General features: G+C 40.4%; 1 protein-coding gene and 1 long non-coding RNA gene across 9 annotated transcripts in view; one reads left to right on the top strand and one right to left on the bottom strand.

Annotated features, from left to right (window-relative positions):
• LOC114224810 (uncharacterized) overlaps positions 1 to 12,679 on the bottom strand; it is a 38,380-nt gene that overhangs the window by 5,497 nt on the left and 20,204 nt on the right. For 2 of the 3 annotated variants that reach the window (XR_015767852.1, XR_003612464.2), the window contains 2 exons: positions 12,446 to 12,673; positions 7,894 to 9,695 (listed from right to left, as the gene is read on the bottom strand). This is a non-coding gene — a long non-coding RNA (uncharacterized LOC114224810). Of the gene's footprint in view, positions 1 to 7,893; positions 9,696 to 12,445; positions 12,674 to 12,679 lie in introns of those variants that run through there. The other variant, XR_015767853.1, reaches the window with a different exon arrangement.
• The window catches only part of CCDC150 (coiled-coil domain containing 150), a 78,061-nt gene that overhangs the window by 63,447 nt on the left and 1,935 nt on the right, over positions 1 to 12,679 (top strand). For 5 of the 6 annotated variants that reach the window (XM_088021613.1, XM_028124041.2, XM_028124032.2 and 2 more), the window contains 9 exons: positions 297 to 466; positions 2,048 to 2,141; positions 2,965 to 3,134; positions 4,086 to 4,212; positions 8,631 to 8,825; positions 9,269 to 9,337; positions 9,428 to 9,589; positions 10,267 to 10,353; positions 12,434 to 12,553. In XM_088021613.1, the coding sequence (XP_087877739.1) occupies positions 297 to 466; positions 2,048 to 2,141; positions 2,965 to 3,134; positions 4,086 to 4,212; positions 8,631 to 8,825; positions 9,269 to 9,337; positions 9,428 to 9,589; positions 10,267 to 10,353; positions 12,434 to 12,553 (1,194 nt within the window). The remainder of the gene's footprint in view (positions 1 to 296; positions 467 to 2,047; positions 2,142 to 2,964; positions 3,135 to 4,085; positions 4,213 to 8,630; positions 8,826 to 9,268; positions 9,338 to 9,427; positions 9,590 to 10,266; positions 10,354 to 12,433; positions 12,554 to 12,679) is intronic. The other variant, XM_088021614.1, reaches the window with a different exon arrangement.

Raw genomic sequence — 12,679 nt, 5'->3', positions numbered from 1 at the left:
CCCGCACATGGAGAACCGGGAAATCGTGGATGCTCTTGCCTCTGGTTGATACACACGCTGTGACGGGGCCACTGTGGGGAAGCACTGCAGTTCCCCACAGGGTGTGGGGTCTCGTGTTCCTTTTTCTCGAAGTCACAATAACTTCAGATCTTAATAAGATAAACATGCTTCCGTTGTTCCCCTTAGCATTCTACCATGCTTGCTTTCCATACTCCTGCCTAGAAGTAATGGGACTCAGCAACAGCAGAAGAACCAGAAAGGATCAAATATCTTTGTCTTGTTTCATTTTCTCTTAGGTGGGAAACTTTCAGCGACAACTGGCAGAGGCTAAAGAAGACAACTGCAAGGTTACAATTATGTTGGAGAATGTGCTGGCTTCTCACAGTAAGATGCAAGGTGCTCTGGAAAAAGTACAAATAGAGCTTGGGCGGAGGGATTCAGAGATTGCAGGCCTCAAGAAAGAAAGGTACTGGAGATTAATTTTCTGTCTTTGTGCGTGTAGCTGTCCACTGCATTATAGTAAGGAGCAGCGTAAAGTCAAGGAACAGTCACTGTAAACTACAGACCTAGGCCCTGTTTGAGGAAAACATCCTAGGAACTTGACCGGAAAGCAAGATCTTTTGGTGAATGCACTAACCTCGGCCTCTCGACTTCCCAAGCTGCTCTTACCTACACGCCCGGGCCCGGAGCCACAGCCTCCACCGGGGGTCCCCCGCCTCCTGCCGGGCCGTGCCTGATGCACACTGGCTGCCCCCGCAGCCTGCACCCTTCAATCCTGGCCATTCCTCCTGCCCAGTAGGGTTTTGTGCAATACAGCGTTCTTTGTAAACCAGCGTGCTTATTTGGATAGTCTTTAGTCAAGGGGAGATTTTTGTTTGGAACCAAGGACCTCCCTTCAGTCCTGAACAGGTTTTTCCTCCAATTCTGACAGTTCCCTCTCCCTGTTTTACTACTCACTAAATGTATGAATATGACCATTCATCCCCTTTACTATGCTACACTCGTAAAGTCCTCTATTTTAGCTTTACATTTCAGAAATGGTGAAATGTAGACCTGGTCAATAAAATGCAATATTATAAAACATAAAGACCTAGAAAATTAGGGAGAATCTGGAATTAGAAATGAACATGATTTTCAAAGACTGAAAATTCCCGTACTTTGTAGTGATGTAAAGGAGTTGTATTCTAGAAGTTTGTGTGTGATATTGCTGCTTTACCTGTCCTGTTTCTACACCACTTAAACCTACTCTTGGGTCTACAGAATAATAATTGTCTAGTCTAGATAACTAAAGCTAAGTGCCTACTTGAGTTTGAATTATCTATATATTAGTGTCCTATTTAAAGATTAATAATTATTTTAGAGGAATCATTCTGAGAACGAGTTCTAGCCATGTTTTATGAGTAAACTCCTTCTTTGAATGTTTCAAATTGCATAAAAGTTTCCCCTTGAGGTTACTAAACAAATGGTTTGAGTTTAATAAGTTCTCTGAAATATATTGTAATGTGTATATTAATGGTGCACATACCCTCTGTGTTATGGGGGAACAGACGCCAGTTTTATATTCTCCATTGTACTTATCTTTATTTTTTACATATTATAAATGTATATTACCCCTGAACTTAAAAAGTTAAGGGATGGTATTGAAAATTGCTTGCCATTCACAATAAAATTCTAGGTAGTTGTATTTAGAAGCAAAATGTCAACAACGGGCCCATCCATCTAGAGGGGATATATTTTTGTGCTAGTGATTTGTATATATGTATAAAATTACTAGCCCATAAGTTAGTCATTAACAAGTATTGACAGCTTAATGTATCAAGCCAAATTGAATCATAGCTGGGACAAATTTTTAATCTCTGGGAGCCTTAATTCCTTAACCTGAAGCTGAAGCTACTAATTGGCACTTGCCAACTCTTAGATACTCTGAGCATCTCTACTACATATGCTCTTTGAGCTTCTTGGAAGAAGAGTGCCCCATAACTCCCAGTGGTATCATTCCTACATGGTTCTTTTCTGCAATCATTCTTCCTGCGCTTTCCATTTTTAGGGCTCTAAATCAACAGAGGGTGCAGAAGTTGGAGGCAGAAGTGGACCAGTGGCAGGCCAGGATGCTGGTTGTAGATGCCCAGCACAACAGTGAGGTAAAGGCCACTTTTTTCTATAGGTGATAATGTTGATATATTTGGTTTTTTGGGGATATTGCTCTTTTAGGAAAATGGAGCAAAATAATCAGTAAAAAAAAGAAATAATTCTTTGTTCATCCAAGTCTGAGTTTTGGTTACAAATGGGAAGTGGGCCTGCTGGAGCCTTCCAGGGAGTCATTTACTGGCAAACCAGTACCACAGTTATGCCTAATTTTCCCTTTCTTATATGGTTTACTTCTTTTTATTTATTAATGCATAAATAACTGCAGAAGTTAAAGTCTCAGAAAATAACTTGTAACTTCAGTCAAAAGTCGTTGGAGTGATCCCACTATGAACAAGGAGACATATTTACATGTGTGTGCTCACGGGTATTTGCACTTATGAATGTAACTCTACATAAATGCACATATATTAAAAAGCCAGGGGTATTTCATATAAATAAGCTTTTTCTGGAAGGACATACAAAGAACAAGTGCCTATTCTTATCTATCTAGGCAGTGACCCCTGAAGGTTATAGGATCAGAAAGGGGAATTTAACTAGTTTAAAATTTTAAAAATAAAAATAAAGTTGGCTCAGTTTTTCAAAGCTCACTGGTTATCAGTGGAGCATACTTTTCCTATTGCCTTCTGAGCATCTCCTAAGCAATGTCTGTAGTAAGTTCTCACATATATATCCCAGGCAGCTGCAATCTTTGGTTCTGGTTCCATCTAATTATTGTTGCAATGGCACTTGATGGTAAGGTGTAAGGAGTGAATATATAGTGTTACGGACTTCTTGCATCTGTGATAGTAGAATTAAAAAGAGCCTTCTCTCTTTCAGATGGAGCCTCTACAGAAAGCTCTAGATGTAGCTAGGGAAGACAACAGGAAACTGGCTTTGAGCCTGGAACAATCTCTCCAGACAAATAATCATCTACAAACAAAGCTCGATCATGTTCAAGAGAAATTGGAAAACAATGAACTTGAGCGACAAAATTTGGAAAGCTTCAAGTAAGGGCAGGATAGTCACAGTGAAATTAGGGAAGAGCCTCTGGGAGAGAAAGTTCGGCCCAATCACATAAGCCAGTTCGCGCCAGTCTTCAGCTTGGAACTGGTACTCCCAGCAGAGCCATGTTAAGGAACCAGACATACCTGATCAGCAGCAGACACTAGCTGGCTGGGGTGTGCTCATTCGGATCTCCTTTTCAGCTCTTCCCTCATCTAGTGTCAAGCTGCTTCTCCACATGAAGGTTAAACCAAAACTTAAAGAATATTGCATGTTTCTGCCAACCCTTTCTTATCAAAAGCTGATGTGTCCTTAAGAAGCATGATTTGGGAAAGGAAGAGCAACAGCCTGGGTAGGAATAACCCATTCTAGGAGTGGGATGACTCCACCCAGGCAAATCTAAACCATCGTTTTCCCTTGGGGCCTAAAATTAGTTAGGTCAAACCCCTCATTTTTTTTGTAAACTGCATCTAGGTAAATAGGATTTGGATATAAAATTCCATGAAAATTTTTAACCAAGGGAAATGCAGTGTGCACATAGATCTTTATGCCTTTCGGCTAGTGAACATACTGATATGCGAAAGGCAAAAACTAAAAGGCATGTTTTCCAATTTATGATCTGTGCAAATTCTATAATGTAGTAAAACGTTGCTAGCTCAAGAATGAGCCAGAAACTTGCTGGCTTGTTTATTGGTTGAAACAAGAGTATGTTTGACTCTTTGAGTTGGATATCTTTATATTGTGAATGACTTTTTGGTTTTTAATGCTACAGGTAAATGCTTTCCTCCCCCCCGCCTTCTGTTAATGGGCTCCAGACCAGTGAAGTTCACCTGGTGCCTGATCTGCTTCTTGTTTGTAAATGACACCTTTTGGACAGTTGCACGTTCCTCTCCAGACCTTCCTTACCTCCTAAAGATGATTTCTAAGGCTGACTTCTTTTTTTTCCCCCGAAACAGAGAACGGATGACTGAGGAATCTAAAATGGAAGCGGAAATGCATGCTGAACGCATAGAAGCTCTAAGAAAGCAGTTTCAAACTGAGAGAGAAACGGCCAAGAAGGCAGCACAACGGGAAATGACTGAGGTATGGAGTCAAGTGACAAGAAGTATCTCTCTAGATGAGTGCCTTTTAAGAGCAGAACCAGTTACAGGATTTCCAAGCATGGCTGCAGTTGTTGTTCTAGTCCCTCTGTGATCAATAAGCCCAATGTGATCAAGCCATCTCTGTGCTCTTCATAAATCAAAACACAAAATGAACAGGACGTGTGAGCAAATGAATAGGATTTCTTTCTCCCAATCAGAGCAGAGATTTGGGGAAATGTCTGAGAAAGAGTTGGTAGCTGAGAAGGTACCAGCTGGCAGCTGACCTTGACTGTCAGAAGGTTAGAGGTGAACTTTCAGGTCAAAGTGGAGTTCTGTGGCTTTCTAAGAAATGGGTGGTATGATGTAACCACCGTTTTAGGAAGGGGAGTCTGGTGGTAGTGGGGAGTAGGCAAGCATGAAGAGAAACGGGAGGCATGTAGACCCAAGGAAACGAGGACAGTTACTTTGGGCTTTCGAAGATTAGGGCCAAGCAACATAGTTAAGTTGAAAATAGAGAACAATTCAATCAAAAAAGTATTTTAATAGAAAAATCATCTAACAGACACTGAATGTTGTATCATGAACAAAGGGGAGGGAGAAATTAAAATAACTCCAAGACTTGCTTGGAGTGGCTGGTCTGTAGGTCTGTATTTTGCCAAATTTGGTATATTTAGCAATTGCAATTTACAGAGACCATTTAGAAAATTTGTAAATTACAAAACACTATTTAAACATTAAAACTTTATAAAGGGAAACAAAAAGGTACACTAAAATTAAAGGCACCTTTAATCAGAGATAGTTGTCAGAATACTTATAAAATTTAAATCCTTTTAACAAGGATCACTGAAGATTGTGAACTTGTGGGAAGACCAAGGGAAGAGTGAGAGTTGATGTTGGGGGGCGGTGGTTAGCAGGGTGGGCTCAGGGCGCACCCCTCAAGAGTCCTGGCTCTGCCTCTTATTAACGGGGTGTTAATTAACTGCAAATAATTTCAGAGTCTCTATTTCCTCAGTCATAAAATGGAAATCATCATAACTACTTTCCAGGGTTTTTGTTTTTGTTTGTGTTTTTATTTTTTTTAAGTTGGAAAATATATGTAATTATCACAGTGCCTGAACATAATAAGTACAAAGTAAGTGATCATTGTTAGGGCTTACCCAGTTTTGACAAAGCTGTGATTGAGGTAATGGTAGAATATAAATAAAAAGGCCAGCACTGTGGAATGGAGTCAGGATCTGAAGGAGCGAGCCAGTGTAGAAAGAAAATGTACAAATAACCTTAGCATGTCAAACACTACCAGCCGTCCCGAGTACTGCATTCTTCTCCCTTGTCTGCTGCCACCTCTTCCTAAAAACCAAGCGGCACTAATGTAAGGGTACTGGAGGAGGAAAGGAGCTCTGTAAAATTATTTAAGTCATGTTAAAAGGTAAACTGAGGCATATTAAACATTTTAAAAGTTTATTTGAGCAAAACTCAGTTCAAATCAGGCAGTATCCAATCTGGCAGATAAAAAGGAGCTTCAAGGAGTGGTACAAGATGAAAGGCTTTCAGAGGCAGCCAGGAGCCAGGAACAAGATATATTAGGCAAAAAAGCAGGTTGGTTATAGAAAAAGTACTTTCCTTTAGGGGATGGCAGGGGTCTTATGAGGCAGATTACCCAACTGTCTTAGATTGCTTGGTGGTTAGCAACAGTGAACATGCATTTCAAGGTTTTGAGAGAATACAGCACACTAGGGAGACTGCTATGATTATTATAAGGAGGATAATTCCCAATGTCTAGAGTGTCCTTTGGAGACATGGTCCCCAAAACCCAAATAAGGGAAGGACTCTGTTGAAGGAGTCACTTTCTTAAGCCAGCTAGCTTGTTCAGTAACCTTATGTAGCTGAGTCTCAGCTTCCCCAGAAGTGTCAGTCTAAGTGCAGCATGTGGTGTTGGCCCCAGCACAAACACCTCCTTACTCAGCTAAAAGATAATCGATAATATCCTATTATCCAGAACAAGATCAGGCAGAGAGTCTAGGGGTTTTTGTTGGGCAGCTATTTATCAGCAGATTCTGCAGTACCTTTAAGAGTTAAGGAGAGGTTTCTGATTGCAGCCCCATTTGCACATACTGCTAGCCCAGGCACTAGGGCTCTGCCAAAGGAAGCTAATTTTGAATCATGAATGCCTCCTGGTAAGTACTGTTTTCAGTCTGTGGCTCAGGACTGGAAAGGTGACAACAGTGGAGGCCAGTAAAATTTAAGTCTGTAGACCACACCAATTTTATTCTAGTTCCCTTTGCCTATGTCCCTTTTTTGTACAGTACCTGGATGCAAGATTCCCCGGGCTTAGAGTTTTTAACCAGAAGCAGAGAAATTGACCCTTGGGTGTAGGGAGTATGATACAATGGGGAGGGGGAAGAGTTTGGTCCAGAGAAACTGAAGCATTGGAAATCAGGGAGAAGTGTGTGATGGGCAGAATTACAGGATCACCAACATCCTGGCAAATCCACCAGTTGTTTGAAGGTTGGATTACACCCTTTGCAATGGCATCATTTTTGCAGGCCAGAGCAAGGCAAAAGGTGGGCAAAAGAATCCTAAAGACCTTCATGGTGTAAGAATTGGGAAAATGACGGTCATAGAGAAAAGGAAGAATGGAAAGAAACATTCTTGATCTGACATCTTAGGCGGAAACAGTCTACCCCAATTGTCAGCTACTTCTCTTCTTAGTCAATTTGATTTTGAGGCCTCCACAGCTCATATTTACACAGGACCGAATGTCAGATGGAGCCTTCTTCAGTTGTGAAATGTGCACCAAAGGTTTGATACCTTCTAATTTGGCAGGGATGTCAGTGCTCAAGAATACTTAGTAGGGTCCTTTCCAGGAATCTCCCTTTTGCAAAAGTATCCACGTGTAACAAGAGCTGACTTTAATATGCTCATGTTTAAAGATCTGATGAGAGTTCACTCTAATAGAATTGACAAGGATATTGGGTTATATCTGTGATATACACCATTTTAAGATAATAACTGGAATTATGATTGATAAAAGAACATATCAGATTTTTAGGAATTTCCTACAATTGCTAGAACACATATTAATAACACACATTGTACAAATATAAGGCTTATCATCACTTATTTGACAATGCTTCCCATGTAATTTAGCATACCAAATAAACCCAATTAGTTTAACATTTCTCTTTTACATGGTGAGACACAAATCCTTTGAGATTTTTCAGGGACTGTCTGGGAAATCTCAAAGTTACTTTGAGATCAAAAAGACTCCATTTAGAATTTGATTTGGGGAAGTTGTCAAAACATTTGAACATTTGACTATGATCACAAATTATTATGAAATATTTAAACAAAGTGACAATAGAAGTTTTAAAGGCAAATACAGAAAGTTATATAGTTGTGAACAAAAGTTAGCTCTTAAGAAAACCCAGTCTTCTCGGGCGCCTGGGTGGCTCAGTTGGTTAAGCAACTGCCTTCAGCTCAGGTCATGATCCTGGAGTCCCGGGATCGAGTCCCGCATCAGGCTCCCTGCTCGGCAGGGAGTCTGTTTCTCCCTCTGACCCTCCCCCCTCTCATGTGCTCGCTCGCTCTCTCATTCTCTCTCTCAAATAAATAAATAAAATCTTAAAAAAAAAAAAAAACCCAGTCTTCTCAATGTTAAGTAATAAAAGACAATATGACGCACAGTAAGTTATTTTGCTAGGATGTAAAATCTTTGTTTTTCAGGGAGATTACCCAAAAGATTAAAAAAAAAAACAAAACCTTTCAGAGACTCTATCAAGAACAGACCAATAGCCCAAGAAAGCTCTGTCTCTTTAATGAAGAGAAAACCAAATTCTAATTTTACACCAAATTCATTCTTTAAAAACAGCCACCTTGACCACACATAAAACTCCTTTCTCAAGACTTCTTTTCCACAAACCAACTCTTTTCTTTTATCCATTCAGACTTTGTCCTGTGTCTTTTTCTCTTTCTCATTCTGGAGCAGTCAGTCATTTTACTTCCCTTACTACTTTTCATAGTTATTATTTTGAAGTAACTTTAATTACACATATTGACTAGAATCCTTAACCCTTAGAACCCTTAGTCTAGGTCATTTGCATACTTGGCTAATAAGTGCTACAGCTGAGATCTGAACTTAGGTTGGACTCCAAACAATGCTCTTTAAAAGCAAATGATGAATATATATTGTTTATCTGTTCTAGGAAAGATTGTGTTTAGTGTTAAAAATTAAAACAAAAGGATGAAAACCACTTAGAATTTTGCTCCACAATTCTTAATGAGACATCATTATTGCCTCGCTTACCCTCCTCTTTAAAAGAAAGGTCCAAAGAGAACTAAATACGGGGACAGGCCTAATCATAAGCTTCTTTTCCAGAATGGAAGCTTAAAATGATCAAATTTTCCCTTTGTGTTCCACAGGTGAAGAAAGCCCTTGACGAAGCCAACTTCCGATCAGTGGAGGTAACCCGGACCAACCGAGAGCTGCGGCAGAAACTGACAGAGCTGGAGAAGATCCTGAACAGTAGCAAGGAGAAAATAAAGAATCAAAAGGCCCAAATTAAGCTCCACTTGTCGACCAAGGCGAATAACACTCAGAATGTAGAGAGGATGAAGGTTGTATGAGAAACGCTAAGTCTCCCCTTACTTCTTTAGTATCTGATGAGGATCCAGGCAGGTGGTGGGGTCCGGTGAAGATGGTTCCAGAGTCCTAACAGCAGCTGTGTTCTCTGGGAATTAGAGCTATACCTGGGGTATGGGCAGATTGCCGAGGAGCCTGGGGGGGTTACTATCTCTTTTTCCAGCAGCGATACTGCTGTGTAAATGTGTGGTTTCTCATTAACTGCCGGGTCACCTTCTGGCTCCCCAACTGCCTCTTCCCCAGTGGTTGCATACGACTTTGCTCTTTTAGGGTAGTGGGACAGACAGGAAGGAGGACCCAGGAGGAGCTATTAACTGTGGGTCTCATATGGGATTCTTTCTGTCATCCTATAGGCAAAAAGAGCAAGCCAGTTTTTCCACTGATCATCTTTCTATGTTATTTCCACATTTACTTTCAGCAAATAGAAACAGAATTGAGGCAAATGGAGCTAATTAAGGATCAATATCAGAAAAAAAATTATGAACAGGTAGGTGATTCTCACAAACTGCATGTTTACCATTCACATAAAATCTCAGACTCAGGTTCACCAACTGCTTCCCTCTTTGTGCCCCACCAGTCACTGAGTATCCAGAAGTTCGTATCCGAAATGACTAACTTACAGAAGGAGATGCAGCTGTTGGCCAGGAGCCAATATGAGACGTCAGCACGGAACAAACAGCAAGAGCTGCGACTTGAGGCAGAGCGGAAAATAAGGCAGGAACTGGAGAGCCGGTGCCAGGTGAGAGGCTTCCTCAGAGTCCTCTGAGATGAGCAGCAAATGACATGTACTGAAACCCAGCATCAGAGCACCTAGATTTTCTAGATTCTAAAGAAGAAACATAAACCTGCAAGAGGAAGAAGCCTATAGCTGTGAATATGGCACGTGTTCTCAATTTTCAATTTATAAAGTATTCATTCTTAACAACTGAAGCTCACATATGCAAAATACTGGTTCCTAAGACTTCAGAACTGAATTTCTTGTCTTTCAGGAACTTTATAGCCTTTGGTCCTTCCCTGAAGCTCAGCTATCCCTGCTGCTGTGATAGGACTTGCAGCTATACCCAGCCTTCTGAAAAGCATAACATTCTGTCACTGAATAGGGACTTCAAGGGATCATCAAGCTCTTGCCTTCTAGCAGACGGTGTCTCCTGTGAAAAAGTATTCCTTCAGTTCTGGAAAGAGATGTTAATCTCTTCCTCCTCAGGAGAATACATAAAATCAAAATCTGTGATTATATGCATTATGTATACTACTGAGAGTAATAGTTTTTATCTTGTATTTTGGTAGCACCTGAAGTTAGAAAGTATAACCTCATCATACTTTCATAATTTGGTTGCCCATTTATTACAATATGGAAGCTTCTTGTTCCGTATGGTATATTGGGAATTTGTAAAAATCTTTGTATCACATTTTCAGGAATTGGAAGAAACTATCAGACACCTAAAGAAATGTAAAGAGGCAACAGAGCATAAACTGAAAGAAGCCAGTGTGGAATCCGAACAGGTAAGCCACGGACATAAAGACTTAGACAGTCAAGGCAAAATCCTTCATTAACATAGTTGTCAGGAGTGTAACAGGCAAGAACCAGTAACTTAACTAAGCCTAATATCTACTATGAAGAATAATTTTTAGATTGAGATTCTGTGTCCTAATAAAAGAATGTTGAAATACTGACTAAACCAAGTCCAAGTCTCTACCCCTAAATATAAGGAAGACCAGCATGTGTGTAAATTTTAATGCATTACTGCTTGACATCACTAATAAAAATGGAAGTTCTTTGTTCAGTCAATAACTAGAAATGTAAAGTAGGCCCTCTTTTTTTTTTAAGTTTTATTTTTCTGAAGTAATCTCTCCACCCAACATGGGCTCAAACTCACAACGCTGAGATTAAGAGTTGCTTGCTCTTCTGACTGAGGCAGCCAGGCACCCCTCATAGGCCCTTTTAATTTTTGGGAATTTGCTTTCTCTAATCTTAAATTGGCCTTTTTGAAGGTATTTAAAAGCATACATTTTTTAGAGCTGGAAAGGATCTTTGAAATCATTGTCTGACACAACCACTCTTCATTTTCCAGATAAGAAAAGAGATTCTTAAGGTATCATAGTGATGATGTCATTAGCTGGTCATGATTTGTCCTTTTTATAGCCATTAAATGACAGGACAATAGGACTATCAGAATGGTGTATTAAAAGGAATATGGACTCTGACACACACGAGTTTGAACACCAGCTGTGACACTTGCTGTGCCCTTGAGGAAGGTATATTTACATTAACTCATCAGTTACCACATCCCAGAAAGTCGGGATGGTAAGACTTACTAAGCTGTTATGCTGTTAGATGACTCAGAGTACGTCTCAATAAGTAGTACCTCCCTTCTCAGTCACAAGAGGAGACATGATGTACAGGGCCATTTCAAGCATCTTTCCCTCCACCCCTGGTTAAGAGTGCTGGAGAAAGGTGGGGTTGGGTTTGACAGCCGGGGGGGGGGGGGGGGGGGAGGGGGCGGGTGAGAGTATCCCTGGCATTAGGATATACAAACAGCCCTGGAAAGTACATGAGCTTTGTAGCTTTCTAAAGGTTAAATGCCAAGGGGAGCTTTATTTTCTTACCTCACTATTTTGTACCCACACAAGGACCTGGCTGATCTGGGACAAATACTTAGTCGCACATATTGACTGTGGACCTATCCTATGGTGGGCGCTGGGCTGGGTGATGGGACGCTGGATGAACCAAGCCTGAGGACGCCCCTGCTTTCATGGAACTTGCCTTCTCCCAGGCAAGAGAGAAGTACCTGACTTCAGAATCAAAAAAATGAAAATGCTGTCCATGAAACCTGGGGAAAACAATCATTTTACTTTTTATTCTAGAGGATATGTTCTGGAGCTGTTTTGAAGCAACCTTTATATAACCTAAAAGCATGTCAGCTTTACCTTAAAATACTGAAGTATACCAAATACATACAAAAGTGCCAGGCACATATAGGCACTCCGTAAATAGTTGTTAAATAAATGAATACTGATTTCAGGTCATCTTCAAAGGCAGACTACTAGAAGGACCATGTAAGTCTAACAAAGGTAATTTGGAAGTTTGTGCTTGGGAGCTAAAGTATACAATATTTTGAGGATAAAGGAAATAAAGAGAATGCCATTTACACTAAGCTAGTCCAGTCTTTTGCTAATTCAATTACTTTACTTTCATAAAGCCGAAAAGAAAGATCTAGTGTAGGGACTTTGGAGAACTATTTAGTCTTAGAGAACAGAACTCAAAAATTCACACTACGGCTTGAACTACCATATTTGTTTGCAGCGCCATCTTGTCTTTTTCTTTCTTATTTTCCTCCTGGGTCCTCTCACTTCCATTCACAGCCAGGAAATATGAATAAATGCCTGAAAGCAGCAGGCTTGCATGCATTCAGCTCTGCATTCAGAAATCGCTCCCGTCTATGGGAGTTGTGTTATGCAAAAGGTTGCAAGGATCTTGCACTCAGAATTTGGGTCTTTTAACATCTGGGTCAAAAAGTCTCTACAATACACAAAACATAACTTTCTTTGTTGTGATTTTTACTGATAACACTTATATGTCCAGATAACAGCTAACCTGGAAGAAGCTCATCGCTGGTTTAAGTGCAGGTTTGATGGCCTCCAACTTGAGCTGACCAAAAACCGGTTGCAGAGGCTTCCCCAAGAAGATAGGTGGCTGGAAGAGGTAGGGTATTTAGACATGGCTGTCTTCAGCAATTTTAGATTTGTTCCTTCTCATTTTCTCATTGCAGAAGTTCTCTCTTCATCCAGCTCCTCTCCCCACTAATCTTTAGACTTCTTTAAACTGCAA

The sequence above is a fragment of the Eumetopias jubatus genome, unplaced genomic scaffold (assembly GCF_037043125.1).
Source record: "Eumetopias jubatus isolate StellerSeaLion01/CBP00866 unplaced genomic scaffold, mEumJub1_p1.0 scaffold_3, whole genome shotgun sequence".
NCBI classification, from domain to species: Eukaryota; Metazoa; Chordata; class Mammalia; order Carnivora; family Otariidae; genus Eumetopias; species Eumetopias jubatus.
Note: the sequence above shows the minus strand (reverse complement) of the source record. Positions and strands in the feature narration are given on the sequence as shown.